The 15,511-nt window shown below is 51.8% G+C and overlaps 6 protein-coding genes across 6 annotated transcripts; 4 read left to right on the forward strand and 2 right to left on the reverse strand.

The window, feature by feature from the left end:
* Positions 1-417: 417 nt before the first annotated feature.
* On the forward strand, positions 418-2,393 carry J4E79_010230 (uncharacterized protein; the record flags this gene model as incomplete). Its single annotated transcript, XM_049359069.1, has 2 exons — positions 418-2,246; positions 2,303-2,393. 2 exons carry the CDS (start codon positions 418-420, stop codon positions 2,391-2,393), a joined length of 1,920 nt encoding a protein of 639 aa, XP_049206447.1.
* A 786-nt stretch (positions 2,394-3,179) lies between these two features.
* J4E79_010231 (uncharacterized protein) lies at positions 3,180-5,072 on the forward strand (the record flags this gene model as incomplete). The annotated part of the gene is made up of 1 exon (XM_049359070.1): positions 3,180-5,072. One exon carries the CDS (start codon positions 3,180-3,182, stop codon positions 5,070-5,072), a length of 1,893 nt encoding a protein of 630 aa, XP_049206448.1.
* Positions 5,073-8,121: 3,049 nt separating this feature from the next.
* On the forward strand, positions 8,122-9,786 carry J4E79_010232 (uncharacterized protein; the record flags this gene model as incomplete). Its single annotated transcript, XM_049359071.1, has 1 exon — positions 8,122-9,786. The coding sequence occupies one exon, from the start codon at positions 8,122-8,124 to the stop codon at positions 9,784-9,786; it is 1,665 nt and encodes a 554-aa protein (XP_049206449.1).
* Positions 9,787-10,711: 925 nt separating this feature from the next.
* On the forward strand, positions 10,712-12,241 carry J4E79_010233 (uncharacterized protein; the record flags this gene model as incomplete). The annotated part of the gene is made up of 1 exon (XM_049359072.1): positions 10,712-12,241. The coding sequence occupies one exon, from the start codon at positions 10,712-10,714 to the stop codon at positions 12,239-12,241; it is 1,530 nt and encodes a 509-aa protein (XP_049206450.1).
* A 325-nt stretch (positions 12,242-12,566) lies between these two features.
* J4E79_010234 (uncharacterized protein) lies at positions 12,567-13,369 on the reverse strand (the record flags this gene model as incomplete). Its single annotated transcript, XM_049359073.1, has 2 exons — positions 12,567-13,070; positions 13,127-13,369. The coding sequence occupies 2 exons, from the start codon at positions 13,367-13,369 to the stop codon at positions 12,567-12,569; spliced, it is 747 nt and encodes a 248-aa protein (XP_049206451.1).
* An 825-nt stretch (positions 13,370-14,194) lies between these two features.
* J4E79_010235 (uncharacterized protein) lies at positions 14,195-15,303 on the reverse strand (the record flags this gene model as incomplete). The annotated part of the gene is made up of 2 exons (XM_049359074.1): positions 14,195-14,709; positions 14,763-15,303. 2 exons carry the CDS (start codon positions 15,301-15,303, stop codon positions 14,195-14,197), a joined length of 1,056 nt encoding a protein of 351 aa, XP_049206452.1.
* Positions 15,304-15,511: the final 208 nt, after the last annotated feature.

Genomic DNA, 15,511 nt, shown 5'->3' on the forward strand with positions numbered 1-15,511 from the left:
CGCTTCCTGGAGTAATTGATGTATCGCATTTCTGTCGATCATCGTGCGCATGCATGTGCGCTGCACTCGCTCGTTCCAAGAGACGCCGTTCGTGACGGCATCCAAGCTCAGGACAATGCGGCGTCCCCAAGGTTGCGAGCTCACGATGAGAAATCTACGTCACCGGCGATCACACCACGCTGAAGTTGCTACGGTACCTCCTTTGGTATTCGAATCCGTGCACATGTTCTAGTAATGAAACATAGTTTCTCGGTTCGGTAGAGGAAAGGCATCACTGCCTCCAGGTTCCTGGTGCCTGGCCTGCGTTTAGCTAATATAGACTTGACCCCCTTCTCTAGGTACAAGAATTATCGGCATTTCGACCACATTCTTTCCAGTTTCCTGGAGATCTCAATAGACTCACCCACCGACAGCGCGATGGACGACCAGAAGCTCCTTCCTCCTCTCGCCCGGGGCGACTCGAAGCGCGCAAACTTGGACAAGCTTTCGATCCTCGATCTGCCAGCCGAACTCCGCAATCAGATCTACAGCTACCTGCTCAACTTTCACGCCCCACTGGATATATACCACGAGAGAAATCGTTTGGATGAAAATGGTCGGCTGCAAATGCGTCTCGGCTGCGGCGTACGGATTCCCGTAGCCCTGTTCGCATCGTGTCGAACGCTGTATCGCGAAGCAGTTTCTGCCTTCTACTCTGGTAATACCTTCGCCATAGGACTCGACGGCGGCGGCATTCTCTACCCTATACCATTCAGCCGTGGTTACAACTTTCCCATGGGATCCAACAGCTACTACTCTCCGAGTACCGCAGCCCCACATCGCGTTCCCATCGAATTGCCTGGCGCTTTCTTCGCACATCTTGGTACGCAAGCGTGCTGGCTTAAGAAGATTGTGCTTGACCTCATGGATCTTCCGAACGCAAGCTTTTACAAAGGTAGTTCGCTCAGGTCGCTTCCCGAGAATATTGCTCATGACGATGGGCTCGCATTATTCAAAATCACGCCTGTCCTACGCGCTATTTGGAGTATAGGACGGGATATCGACTTCTCCTTTACCCACAGCAAGCGTTTGCCAATCCTAGGCCCCTCGGGTTTGGCATGCAACGCCCCAGCCATGAGCGCTATGGTTCGCTCTATTCTAGAAGGTCAGCTACGATTACGAACATACGGTCGGCTGTTATGTGTGGTAGCCCTGGACCGGAATGGCGCTGGAGGTATAGTCGGTTGGGGCACCACTAACCCCATATCGTCAGACGCGTCTCCCACACGTGGACAAATCTGCGCCGACATGTATTTCGTTTCTAGTTTTATCGCCAAGGATGGTGGCCATCGATTGGAAATGGGCAAGCGAGAGAAGCCGCTGAATCTGCTAGACTTCCCCCGCCCCCTTCTCGATCGTATCCTCAATATGGTCGTGCACCCTAGTGAAGGCTATCGAGTCAACCTGGGCAAAGATAACAAGATCAACTGTGGTCTCATTCACGTCAATCGGAAACTTCATAAACGGTGGCGCGATGAAGTACTCTTCCGGGACAATCGCTTCGAGTTAGTCTTGACGACAGACTGCGCGCGTACCGACTTCGATCAGTTCAAGCATTTGCGAAGATCTCTCAGGAAGACGTATGATACTCGTACCACCTATGTCGAGACGCGGACTCTTGTTGCCGGCGGATATCTCAAGAACAAGATGCGGTATACTCTCAAGTTCGAAGCAAATGATCTCATCTCACTCAGCGAAGTCCGCATCAACATCCTTCCCCTGATCATGGAGACATCTACTACTCGTGGAGACGATACAGTCACGATCGAAGTCTGGGCTAGGAACAGCGAGGGAATATCCAGCCTAGCCAGTTCACATACCTTGACACTCCATGAGCTGCGCGTAAACATTGCTGCCGTCATGATGAAAAACTTTTACCTGACAGGAAACAAACTCGTACCAGACTTCTGGATCAACGGATTCGGAGAAGTCGTGCAAGTCGAGGACGCCGATGAGAAGATGCCTGTCTCGGGCGGGGCTTGGGAGCCAGCTTCGGAGTTCACAGATTTCGATGGACAGGGGTTCAAGGTATCGAGGTTACATCCTATCGACGTTCATTACCGAGGTAATGAGACACCATCGAGGCCTGTTGTTCATTTTGTGGAATCTCAATTCTTTCCGTTCCGGAGAGAGGTTAAGGAGATCCTACCGTATCTCATCAAGAGTATTGAGACGACGGGAGGGCCGTACAGGGACATGTTCAGTCGGTGAGTGTTTATTTGCACACGATCGTTTTCTTGTTTGATTACTGATGAGTTTCCAGGTCGATGATGACGCAACCATTTCATTACAAGGAGATCAACACGGAGCTCAATACGGACTACGGAAGTGACGATATGGACGCTGTAGAGTAAGCTTCGAAGCTTATGGCTGAGTAAAGGAATGTTTGAGAGTATGTAGATGTCACTTTTGTAGCGTGCGAGAGAGGATTGTTCCCTAGCCTTCCGACCTCAAGGTGATACTTAGTTGTTTGGGCCGCGACCAGGTATACCGCGGTATGCGCACTCGGAAACACGAGTTCGACAAATACATAGCGAGGGAAATACTACCAATGATGTCGATATTTGCAGATTCTCGCGGCCATCGCATCATGGGGTGCGCCATCCTTGTAACATGCGTCATTGCGTCGGTGCCACTCTTCGACCATGGTGCTATGACTCCACGACGGTGACTCCGCATTTGTCATTCACAGCACGATCTCTTCATCCACCGCGCTTAACGACACTACAAGTCTCGTCGTCATGGTTCGCTGTCGCATACTAATAAGAGTAGGGTTAAGAGATTTTGATCCAAGGCGTCTTCGTTTGAAGTAGTGGATTCGTTACATCTTGCTCGGGATGAAGAATAGGTACGTTGTGTGGCATTTGCGATGGACTATGGAGCGAGTGCTGGGCACCTAACCGCGCCATCTTCCAGATCGCGACCCATTGTCTTTGCGCATTTACACTCATCAACCGAGGGTATACACCGCTCGGTCCCATATCTGTAAGTTGCTATGTTCAGTTTCACTGAGCACAGTCAGGTCTTTTTCGCGCCCCGTACTGGTGCCTAGTGTTCTCCGTGGTAGTACATGAGATGAAGCTCCTTACCGCGTTGGACTGCTGTCGCCGCCTCAACCACCTTTCGCCCAACCACCGAAGATGTCAACTCAGGGCTCAACTCAGGGCTCAAATCCAGGCTCACCTTCGGGCAAGGTTAACAGAGAGTTCAAGGACCACCATGACGTTTGGTACCCCCCAGCATCTATACTCGCGATGGACAATTTCCACCCCATCTCACCCCTCAGTCTCGGAGATTCGGAGCGCGCCGATCCAGACAAGCCTTCAATTTTAGATCTACCCGGCGAAATCCGCAATCATATCTTCAGCTATCTGGTCGAGTCTCGCACACTAGTGAGCGTGGGTTTCGTTACTCAACATCGCCCGTCCAACGACAGGGACATGCGACTTCGTTTTGTTTCTCAGGTTCACCCTCCCATGGATCTTTTCACGTCGTGCCGAACGCTGTATCGCGAAGCAGGTACCATGCTCTACTCAAACAACACATTTCGACTTTCGCGCCATCTCCCCTATCCATTTGACCTGCCTAGCTCGTTTGTCGAAGTACCACGAGAATTCTTCAGCCGTCTTGGATCACAAGCGCATTGGCTGCGTAAAATTGTCTTAGACCTAGATCATCTAAAACCCAGGGACTGCTTCAGAGGAGAAGCTCGACTTGACAATGACTTCGAGGAGCAAGAACGGGTGTTCGATGAGAAACTGGAGCTGTTTGAGATTACGCCTCTTCTGCGGGCTATCTGGCGTCTTCACGCTGACGTGGATGTCTCGTTCACCCAGCCATTTGGTCCTGCTAAGTATCAGGGTGAGGACGTTTTCCGGTGCCACGCTTCATCAATCACTACCATTATGCGATCCATTTTACAGGGCCAACTGAAGCTACGGCAGTATGGAAGACTAGTTGCTGCCGTTGGTCTAAAGCGAGATGGCACCGGAGGAATGATCAACTGGGGTACTACAAATTACGATTATCGGGGCGCACATCCGCAACTGGTTAGGATACTTCCTGGCCCAGAGCACATGTCGACCTTCGTGGCGGAGGGCGATGGGTCCCGACTCGAGCTTGTAAAGAGCAATCAAGCTTTTTTGCTCGGTATCCCCAAACGCATACGCCGACTCATCTTCGACACGATAATCAACCCTGTTGATAGCATAGCTATCAACCTCGATGAGGAGACCAAGTTCAACTGCGGGTTGCTGCATACCAATCAGGAAATCTTCGAGACTTGGAGGTCACGTTTCCTGTTCCACAACCGCTTCACCCTGACGGTGGCAACAAGCGACCTCCGCACTACATTCCAGAACTTCGATAAGCTGAGACGGTTCCTCCGCAAAACGTTCAAATCAGATTACAGCCGTAAGAAGAGAGCTGATGAGTCGATGAGGACTATTGCGACATCGAACGAATTTTGTTATCGTCCAACCGGCTTACACTACATCCTAAGGTTCGATCTGAATAGCCCAGCCACACTGAGCGATATCCGCATCAACATCCTGCCCTTCGCAATGGAAACCTCGACTACCCCACCCCATCATGAAGTAACGATCCAAATATGGACCCCTACACCCGACGGCTCCTCGGCCATGACAGCTACCCACACCATGACCCTCACCAGACTACGACTAAACGTCATCAAAGCTATTTTGGACTGCGCATTCACAGCGATATCGAATAAGTCATACCTACCCAATTTCTGGACCAACGGCTTCGGAGACATCGTTGAGACTGTCCACGATTCGGTTGACGACACGGGTGGAGCATGGGAGCCTGCGTCCGAGATTGCGCCGGGAATATACCACCCCGTTTCCGTTCGATCTCTCCACCCTATTGATCGCAACTATCGGGAGTGCGAGACGCATCTGGAGTGTGAATACTATGACGATACGCAGTTCTTCCCTTTCAGGGCTGATAAGAAAGAGATATTGGTGTATCTTATGAAGAGTATTGAGGACTATCCTAATTACTTCAAGACGTAAGTTGCGATACGATATGCATCTTTGATAGTCTGGATGGTCTTACTAATGGCGTGCAGATTGAAGGCTCCGCCGCTTTCGTGCGCCTGCGAGGATGACTGTCCGCTTAGGAAAGATGATGATGACGACTCGAGCGTTCTTGACTGGCAGTATCTTGTGTCGCGTTGAATGGGGAATGCGGAGGCAGAATGGGCTTTGCGAAAACGTTTGATGACCTCCTACAGGGATGAGGTACAGTATGTGCCTGTGGTCTAAGCTGGTATTAGAACAAAAATTTACCTACATCTAAAGGCAATGTATACTTCCAGGTAATTCTGGGATAATGCGTCATCGAGTTAACATGACTCTTCGACCCCGCTAGCTATGACTCGAAGTCGGTGACAGTGCGGCTGTGATTCATGGATATGAAATTCATCATGCAACGAAATATCGCTGCGTTCAGTGCATGTCATAGCTATGAGTGTATGCGACGCCAGGAAAATGGGAGTTAGACACAGGCGTGTACTTCCCTCTGCTTTCAAGCTTCCTCCATCGATGCTCTAGATATCTTCTTAAGTACAGATAGATACCATGCGCGCTGATACAACATCTCGCAACAGTGAGCTATCAAAACCTGTTTTACCCGGTACCCCATCCTTCCTCACCCTCCCCGCCGAAGTCCGCAACAAAATCTACCACCACATCTGCCACCGCCACTCTCCAATCCGCCTGTACTTCTACCAAGATCCCAGAAGCAACACGCCCAAACCCGTCGTGCCATATGCATCAAACACCACTATACCCACCGCCTTCTTCTTAACCTCCCGACAAATCAACGCAGAAGCATCATCAGTGTTCTACTCCACCAACACTTTCTTGCTCAACCGAACAAGCAAATTTGCTACTTTCACGCGCCCGTGTTTCGTCAGCGCGCTCGTCAAATTCTTTGATACTCTGGGTTCGAGAGCCGGGCTCGTGAGAAGTGTTGTGTTTGATACTTTTACCTTCCCAGAGAGTGTATTTCTCTATACTTATCTGGACAGAAAGGCGAGGGTCTTTGATACTAGAATGGATGTTGTGGAAATTACGGTGTTACTCCGGGTGGCTTGGAGTCGCGGTATTGACTTTGAAATTAGGCTTATCGATGTGGATGATGTGGGTGTGGAGGGAGAGAGGGCGGAGTATTGGATGGGGAATTTTGAGAAAGAATGCTCTAAGAAGATTGTCAGTGTTGTTAATGCACTGCTCGCGGGGCAGTTAGGGCTTAAGAAAAAGAGCAATGCGGTGCGTGCCGTGGCGGTCAAGAAGGATGGTTCTGGCGGCTTGATCTGTTGGTCTGACGCTCCCAGTGAAGGTCAGAAGGCTACACTGCCTCGTTGCCATTGCGGCCCGATGACTAAGTTCACTGCAAAAAGCGGAGGCAAAGAATTGGAGCTCGCCACATTTGCCCCTCTCTAGCTTTGCGGAAGCAGCAAATCTAGCGTTTCAATTTAGTCTCCAGATCAAGGCTACAGCATTGCGAGCAACCGTGTGGGAACTTCTAGTCTCTACCCCCTATACACTGTGGCGAGATTGAGTCTCAGCAGCACTCCCGCTCACAGCAGAGCTTTCAACCAACCACCTCGTCCACTCCACCCACCAAGCTAATTTCTCGATCCCGACGAGAATTTAAAATGCCTCCATATACTATCCCCTCGCCTATAGCCATAGTAGGCGACTCAAAGCCGATAGACACAAGCAGACACTCTCTCGTCAAGCTGCCCGCTGAGATTAGAAACAAGATTTATGGATATCTCGTCGAATACCCAGAGCCGATCATAATTGACCTCGATCTCTCCCCAGCCAGGGACGTCTATAGATTTTATCTTGGTGCAGGATTTGAAATGCACAAGGGCCTGTTTTTCGCGTGTCGGACTACCTACCTCGAAGCAGCTTCACTGTTCTACGCCAACAACACCTTCGTTATCGTTCCGGCCAATCTCAAAAACCGTGGTACCATCGAATATCTTCTAGGTGTCTACACTGGATGGCTCCGGAAACTGGGGTCTCAAGTGTACTGGCACCATAAGTTCTCCATCGATCTCTCCCAAGGCGTCTTAGACAGGCGTATAAGCTTCAGATTATACAACCAACAAAGACCCGAGGCTTTCAACATAGGACACTTACTTCACTTCCTTTGGGAATATAACCTTAAAATAGACATCACTTTCACCAACACCGTGTCCGCGAACGACCAACGAAGTACTTTCAATCCTACAACGATAACGGCTATCACAAAGTCCATTCTCGAAGGCCGACTCATGCTCAAGGCGTCTCGGCGCCATATCGCGTCAGTCGCAATTGACTACGATGGCACCGGAGGCGCATTCGGCTGGAGAGAGGCTGATGACTTTGACCGCTGGCCTCGGGTAATGATACCTGCACACGATCAATACCATAGGTTCACCGCTGAGGACGGCGGGCGACGGCTCGCTCTGGTCCGTCGAAGGCCGACTTTGATTGTCCGGCAGAGCTCGTAGAAAAGCGAAGAACAAGAGAGAATGGGGTGTGGCGCATGGAAAAGGGAGGGTGTTGGTGGGATAGTGGATCGCGGTGCGTAGTCGAGTATGTAGCTGGGCTGACGTAATTACACGATTTAATGAGAATTTGTTCTCTACGGCAGCATAACGGTCCTTTGATGCGCGCATGTCGTCGTGATGTCATTCTGGGGGTTCCCATTCGTCTGGGTAGTGAAGTCGTGAAGGCCACACCCAAACCTGCACGGACCAAAATGGTCATGTGACAGAAGGTATAGCCTTGGGTTGGGCGTGTGGGCCAAAGCATTCACCCAAGTTCGGACCCCCGACTCTGCTTCACGACGCGTTCAACCACAGTATTTCTCTCCCCGCATCCAAGCCAACGCAACCCCATCAGCGCAAGAATCCCAACCATGCCTAGAGAGACTGCGATACCGACGACACGGCCTTCGGTATGGGACAGAGTGCGAAACAAGCGGTGGTCTCTGTTACGAACAAATTCCAGACTTTCGTTAGACGATGGTAGCGCGCGACCGAAACCAGGAGGGCTCAAACGAATGCTGAGCTCACGTTTGGGAACGAGCGTAAAGACTCCACGGCCTCGGTCATCCTGGGTATGGGGGAAGGGAACTGTCCACGGTGCATCAGAAGAAGCGGTACCATTGACTCGCTCGAGAATCTTCCTACAACGAACAACTTCAGCCACCACCGTGGATCGAATACGGCCGCCGAGTCACTACGTCGACTACAGTAGAGTCCCACTTGCTGGTGACCGCCGACGACCTTCACCGAAGAGTAGTATAGTGGCTCAAGCTTCCGAAGGAGTAACCCTCGCGACCGTTTATAGCGACGACGGCGAGCCCTCGGGACGCGAATACGACCGCCGAAACTTCAAAGCCATTCGAGGCATATCGCGCGCAGCCCTGGGGGAAATGGTACTCGATCTCGTCGATCCTGAAAGGAAGTTGTCCCCTGGCAGCTGTCGCGTCACACATCGGACGGAGGGCTCGTTCCACCATGCAATTTTTTTGACGGTTGAGCGCGATGATGAAACTCCGCAAGAGTATGTTCTCAAGATACCTGCACACGGCACACCGAAAGAGTGGGGTATGAACGACCGTATGATGTTGGAATGTGAAGCTCAGTTGCTGAAGCATATTCGCCACCATACAGACTGTCCAGTACCAGAGATTGTCGCATACGACGGCGGCCTACAGAATGCTATAGGGGCGCCGTACATACTCATGAAGAAGATCAAAGGTATAGCGGCGACGGATCTGTGGCTCGGTCAACCCTACAGAATGTTCAAATCTGACGATCTACACCTTGAGGCCGACGACCCTTCTCCGGAGGTCGAGCAAAGGCGCGTTACCTTCCTGCGCTCTCTTGCACAAGCTATGAGCCAACTTGCGACACTCGAGTTTCCGTATACTGGCGTGCCTAGCTACGGATGTCCGGAAGATAAGAACCCAAAGTTCATCGCACCGGCCTGGCGGTGGCACTGCAAGATGAACATGGAAGAGCCGACGTCTTATGGATCATTTGCGTCCAGCGAAGCCTTTTTCGCTGCTGGCCTCGACAGGCTATGCGAGCCTGAGGACTCTCTCGATAGCGATGGGATGACAGAACTTGGCGTTCAAATAGTGATGCGGATCATTCTGTCTTCTGCTCCGTTCAAACCGTCAACGCCACTACACGATGGAATCTCTCAGGCCGGGTGCGGTAGCCATAGCGTACCGGTGCGCGAAACATTTGTCATCCGACACGATGATCTCGACCTCCAGAATATCCTGGTAGATGATGATGGTAATGTGACTGGCATCATCGACTGGGATGCTTGCGCAGCGGTGCCACGCTGCATTGGCTACACATCAATGCCTACCTTTCTTCGTCGCGACTGGCTCCCAGACTACGGCTTAGGTCGGCTGCCACATATGACTTGGGCCATCGAGCGCTACCGCGAGATATACGCCCAGGCTATGAAGGAGTTCTGTCAGCCTTCGGATGTAAACCTCACACGCAAATCCGCGATGTATCAGCTGGTGTTAGCGGCCTTGGACAAAGACTTTCGGTGTAGGGATGTTGTGAAGCTGCTGCTGAGGGAAATGCCTGAGTACAGACGCGTTGATGTGAATTCGTTTTGTCGGAGGCTGGGGCAGGGTTGGCCGGCAGCTGAAAAGGCGTTGAGGATGAAGATGGCGGAGTTGTTGAAGCCGGAGTGAAAGCGATCCGTATGCGCAGCCTGTATGACGTCGAAGGGTCTTCCAAGGGATTTATTACTTTATGGTATTCGAACCATGTCAATGCCATCTCGATGGTGATAGAAGATGGCCCCGAGATTCCACGTGCTGAGTCCAAACTGTCGTTGCCATGGGGTCTCTTATCGCAACGACCGCAGGCTTATCAGTGCTCAACGTCATCGGTACCGAGCACGTGCCGAGCTCTCACCCCTACGTCCCAACGTTCTTTCTCGCGCACAAACTTCAGCCAACGCATCGTCAGATCCGGCCCAGACACACCCCGCATCGGTGAGAGTCTTCAACGTGCGATAATAGTATTGCCCCGCAACAGCCGCCAACAATCGATAAACTATTTCTGTGCCACGCTTAGGCCAAGTCGCGTTACGGTGCGACCAAGACGGATGGCGGCTGTCCAGCTTCTCAGCCCTATCTTACGCGAGCCTCTTCTCGTAAAGCTTACAGGCAGGATCGATCTAAGTATCTCACGCGGTACATGATGAGGCGATGATACATCAACAATGTACCCTTCGAGAAATAGCACTACCACACCTGCAGGTGCTGCCGTATCATCGCGCGTCCTTGTCCGGATGTAGTACCACTCGGTGTAATACAATGGGTATAGCACTACCCTAAGAGCATGTGCCGAGCTGGTGTTGTAACTCTTGGTTCTCGAACAGGTCTCGGCTCATAGTCATTGGGATCGACTACCAATTAGGACGTGCTCGACTGCATTGGCGCACAACAAGTCAGGCATCGTGATCCGAAGAAGGGTGTGCGGGAAAAGCAACGTTTGTTGATATAAAACAAACATATCGTGGACACCTTCAGATACGAGCACCACCCACCGACAGTCGCTTTCGCATTCATCTTCTTGCACCTATTGTGTGCTCTAATATCCTAATATCTAATGTTTTCACACGCAAAGGCAGCGGCTGCCTTTCTGCCATTTCTCTACTCAAACACCCTCGCTCAGGGCCAAGGATCATGGGGTCCAGTAATCGACTTTCCGATCATTCCCGTTGCAGCCTATATCGTTCCGGAATGGCCGACTCCGACTCGCATGATGGTGTATTCGGCATTCTCACCGAACGCCTTCGGGGGTGAACGTGGTCTCACTCAGTTCGCAGAGTACAATTTGGTCTCCGGACAGATGACTACTCGTCAGGTTGCTGAAACCAACCACGACATGTTCTGCCCTGGTATGAGCTCCTTGGCCGACGGAAGGTTGGTGATCACAGGAGGAAGCAATGCGGAGAAGACAACCATATACCAACCGGAGACAAACACATTCGCTCCCGGACCGGATATGAAAGTACCCCGTGGCTACCAAAGTAGCGCTATCCTCTCCAACGGAAATGTCTTCACTATTGGTGGATCTTGGAGTGGCCCAAGAGGTGGAAAGCCAGGAGAGATCTACGACCCCGTACAGAACACATGGACACTTCTTCCTGGTGCTGCCGTCGAGCCGATGTTGACGACCGACCACGAGGGTATCTTCCGCGAGGACAACCACGCCTGGCTCTTTCCCTGGCGCAACGGCACTATCTTCCAGGCCGGGCCCAGCAAAGCGATGAACTGGTACTACACCGATGGCGAAGGAGGCGTCAGCCCAGCAGGCATCCGCGACGATGTCAACGACGCCATGTGCGGTGTCCACGTCATGTACGATGTTGGAAAGATTTTCACTGCAGGTGGAGCCCAGTACTATGATCAAGCGCCCGGTCTCGCAGTCGCGCATCTGATGGAAATCAACTACGTCGGCGCACCGGTGACAGCCGAACGAATCGCCGATATGCACCACCCTCGCGCTTTCGCAAACATCGTCGTCCTTCCCGACGGCAAGCTCTTGATCACTGGTGGACAGCGTTGGGCTGCAGGCTTCACAGACATCGACCCCGTCTTCATCCCCGAGATGTTTGACCCCGCAACCAAGACTTTTACCGAGCTGCCCGCTGAAGCCATTCCTCGTAACTACCACTCCGTTTCTATCTTACTACCCGATGCCACCGTCTTCAGTGGAGGAGGAGGTCTCTGCTGGGATGACGGAACCGGTGGACCGTCCTATCACTGCAAAGACACAGTCGACCACCCCAACGGCCAGATCTTTACACCAGCATACCTCCAAACCGGCGCTCCTCGCCCGATCATCGAGAACGTTGCCAACAGCATCGTCGCCCCAGGCGGTGAGCTGAGGGTCAAGATGCAAGGTTCGGCCGACGGTGTGAAGTTCTCTTTCATCAGGATTGGAAGTGTTACACACAACGTCAACAGTGATCAGAGGCGAATTCCGCTCCAGCCAAGGGTTGAGGGTGAAGAGGTCGTCTTGCCCATCATGAATGACTCTGGTGTCGTATTGCCGGGAGCGTGGTATCTGTTTGCTGTCAGTGCGGAGGGTGTGCCGAGTGTGGCTAGGACTGTGTGGGTGGAGAAGGTTTAAGTTTGATGGTGCGTTTGATTGAGTCGCGATAGATGAAGATATCTAAGTAGATTCGTAGTAGTGTTAATACAATCCATGATACCAAATCAACACATGTGTCAAAGTGTGAAGGATGGGCACTGTTGCGGAAGATTCGGCATCAGAAGCTCGTCGCTTAGTAAGCACTCCGAGTGACTGATTTCTTTCGGTTCATCCCAAGAATGTTAGAGCTATCGACGACATAAACTGTTATTAACTAATATGCTGACCAAAACATATCGCTGGCTATATCATAACACCAAAATGACGATGGAGATGCTCGTTTTAATGCTTCTACGAAGAGAACTTACAGAGGTCCTCTCTCCACGTCCTTGTGTGATCCATCCACGCTTCCATCAGAAGAACCCCCTTTGATCGCATCCTTTTTCTCCTCGGCCTTCGGTGGCGGTGGTGGTGGCGGAATCTGCGCAACCCAGAACACCGGGTATCGCCGCTGAACATTATTTCCCATCATGGCTGTAACCAGCACAACGGTCGACGATAGCAGCAAGACCGGCAAGAAGTACCATCGCAGCGCCCAGATATGCTGGTCAACACACGGCATGAGTGCTGTGGCTCCAGCAGGTGGGTGAGTCGTCTTGGTCAGATGCATGACAACGAGAGCGATAGCTGTGGCCAAAGCAGCTGCGAGCCATTGCAGTCGTGGGTAAGGATCTTTCTCGAGGTCGAACTGGAATATTGTTGCTACGATGACTCCGACTAGGCCGCTGAAGAAGTGGCCGAAGATTAGGGAGCGTGGTTGCGAGAAGGGCACGTCGATGGCGCCGTAGCAGAGGATTGCGGAGGCACCCTATGGAGATGTTAGTTCTCTTTAATATCAGATATACAAAGAGTCGGAGAACTCACAAATGAAGCGATGATTGGTGGTACGGCGCGACTTCTCATGTAGTCTGTATGCCCAAATATGGCGAGAATGACGCTAAGCCCACAGAAGGCGCCGATGAAGCCCCAGACACAGACGACCCATGTGCGAGCAGCTGGTGCCGCTTTTGTTCGGTATCCAAGCCAGTGGCTGATAGGTTGTGGAAGGCGTGCAAGACCACGCTGGATTACGCGCTCAACGGGCACAAGAGGATCCCATATCGGCATCGTGAAGGCGGAAGATGCCTAGTTTACGCGCGCGGCGGCGACTACAACAGATACTCGAGGAGAACGTGTGACTTAAGCCAGTGGTGTCGAGGATTATCCAGTGTCAATATTGGGATGTAGTAGTGGTCGCGATGTCAAGAAGTGGAAATGCGGAAAGAGAGAAAGCTTGATGAAAGCATAGACGCGGTAAACAGAACCTAGAGAAGGGAATAACGACCGGTGGGACGTCACCATCGCGGATCGAGCCTGGATCATGCACCCCGGACTAATGGCGCGTGCCGTTTTAGTGCTGTTAATGACCGCGGCATCACACTGTTTGAATTCACGATCTTTGCTGATGCCACTGTTTGTAGGTATGGCTGGCATGCGTCGACACAAAGACAACAGAACCTCTGGCCCTGCTGCTACACCTACAAACAGGCCCTGCAACAACAGGGAGGACAAAATTTGCGCAAACAAACGCGCAAAAGGAAGGCTTCCGCAAAGTCCTGGCGATGGTTTGCGAAAATGCGGAGTAAGCGGTTTTCTGTTAGTAATAATCCGAGATTTCGCAGAGCTTCGGGCGAATGTCGCCGAAGTGCGGCATCACCAAACTCTTACTCCTCAAACTGTTACGAAAGTCAGTTCTCAGCTCGTACGGCCAGCATTGTTGGTATTAAGGTGTATGTATTTTTTGTTGATCATGCAAAGAGGCAATCGGTGCCTTTGTGTGTCCCTCAAATCCGTAGAGTCACAGGCCGGACTCTCAAAAACGCCAGAGCGCCGCGCTAAAGCCGAAATATTTGGCATGCATCCCAGAGGAAAGTCGTAACATGGTCGTCGCGATTAAACAGCCTGCCAGGTATTACTGTTCGGGTCTTTGGGCAGGCTGTTGTTGGAACCTTTAGTACCCAGTGCGGTGGCCACCGAATCCACCCTAACATTTCCCTTCACTTTCGTACTATCCGCATCATTACTATTTATATCCTCTTCATCATCTTTCACAGTCGGCAAGCTCATATCAGCCACGAAACTCGGCTTGGTGAGCTGATGCTCCTTCAGTATGCCCATCTTCTTCAACCAGTTCTCAGCGGGGCTCTTGAGCCAAGGAAGCGAACTAGCGATAATGCCGATCTCTTCCTCGAGTTTGGCCCACAGTGAAGGTACGATGGTCGCTTGCATCACGTCGCCTTGGCCGAACGTGGTGAATGTTGTCATCTTGGCGCAGTTTATCGCGGTTGCAAGGAGACCAAGGGCCATGAGGAAGCCGATGAGTATCTTCTCAGATTGGGAGCGGTTCAGGGTGCGGATCAGCCGGATTGGCATGAGTGAGAGTGTGAGATCCATGGCGATGTAAATGCCTATCAAGCGAGTTAGTTGGGTCGTGTATGAGTAGCACCTCTGGAGGTCTTACCAGCAATGACCCATCCGTAGATGACGATGGGGCCCAGATCCCAGCATTTGGAAGAGATACCGGTATCCCAGTTCGAGCTGACGGGTGTGCATTGCGCAAATTGGATGACGAAGTAACTCCATGAGATTGTTGTTTGTAGGCCCATGATGAAGTACAACGGCCATCGCCAAAGCCTTTCAGTCCCGAAGCGCAGCAGTGAGCACGCGACAGAGAGTCGTACAAGCCAGAGCGTAAGAAGCCATACAGTTTGGAGGGCGAACTGTAGTCTCAATGTCTGCTTGAGCGTCTCGGGTGTGAAGGATGCCGCTGGTTTGCCCCATCCGTATGCCGTGGATGCGATAGCCAAACATATGCCGATCAAAGAGAGTGGTTCTGCGACAACGATGATCCAGTCATCAAGCAATAGTTTTCCAGTCCTCTGTATCCGTGTGTAGATGCGCGCGATAACCAGGAAAAGCGCGACGACCCCGAAAGAAACGACGGGTCCGAGATAGATGGCGGCTTTGTTGGAGTATGGCACCGCGGCCATAGGGTCGGCCATCGAGTGGTGTGGTGTCGTGGGGTTTGACCAGAAAGTGAGGATACGGAGGAGTCTGGGGTATTGCAATTGTCTTGCACGCTACGTGCGGCTAGTTGTCATGGGCTTCGTGAGATACTCAAGGAATCCTCGTATGCTGCGATTCTACCAAAGCTACACACCCGTCGACGGACAAAATGTGAACGGAAGCCACGGGTAAGACAAGACGAGA

Source organism: Alternaria viburni, assembly GCF_023758015.1.
Source record: "Alternaria viburni strain BMP 2772 chromosome Unknown scaffold_29, whole genome shotgun sequence".
Taxonomy (NCBI): Eukaryota; Fungi; Ascomycota; class Dothideomycetes; order Pleosporales; family Pleosporaceae; genus Alternaria; species Alternaria viburni.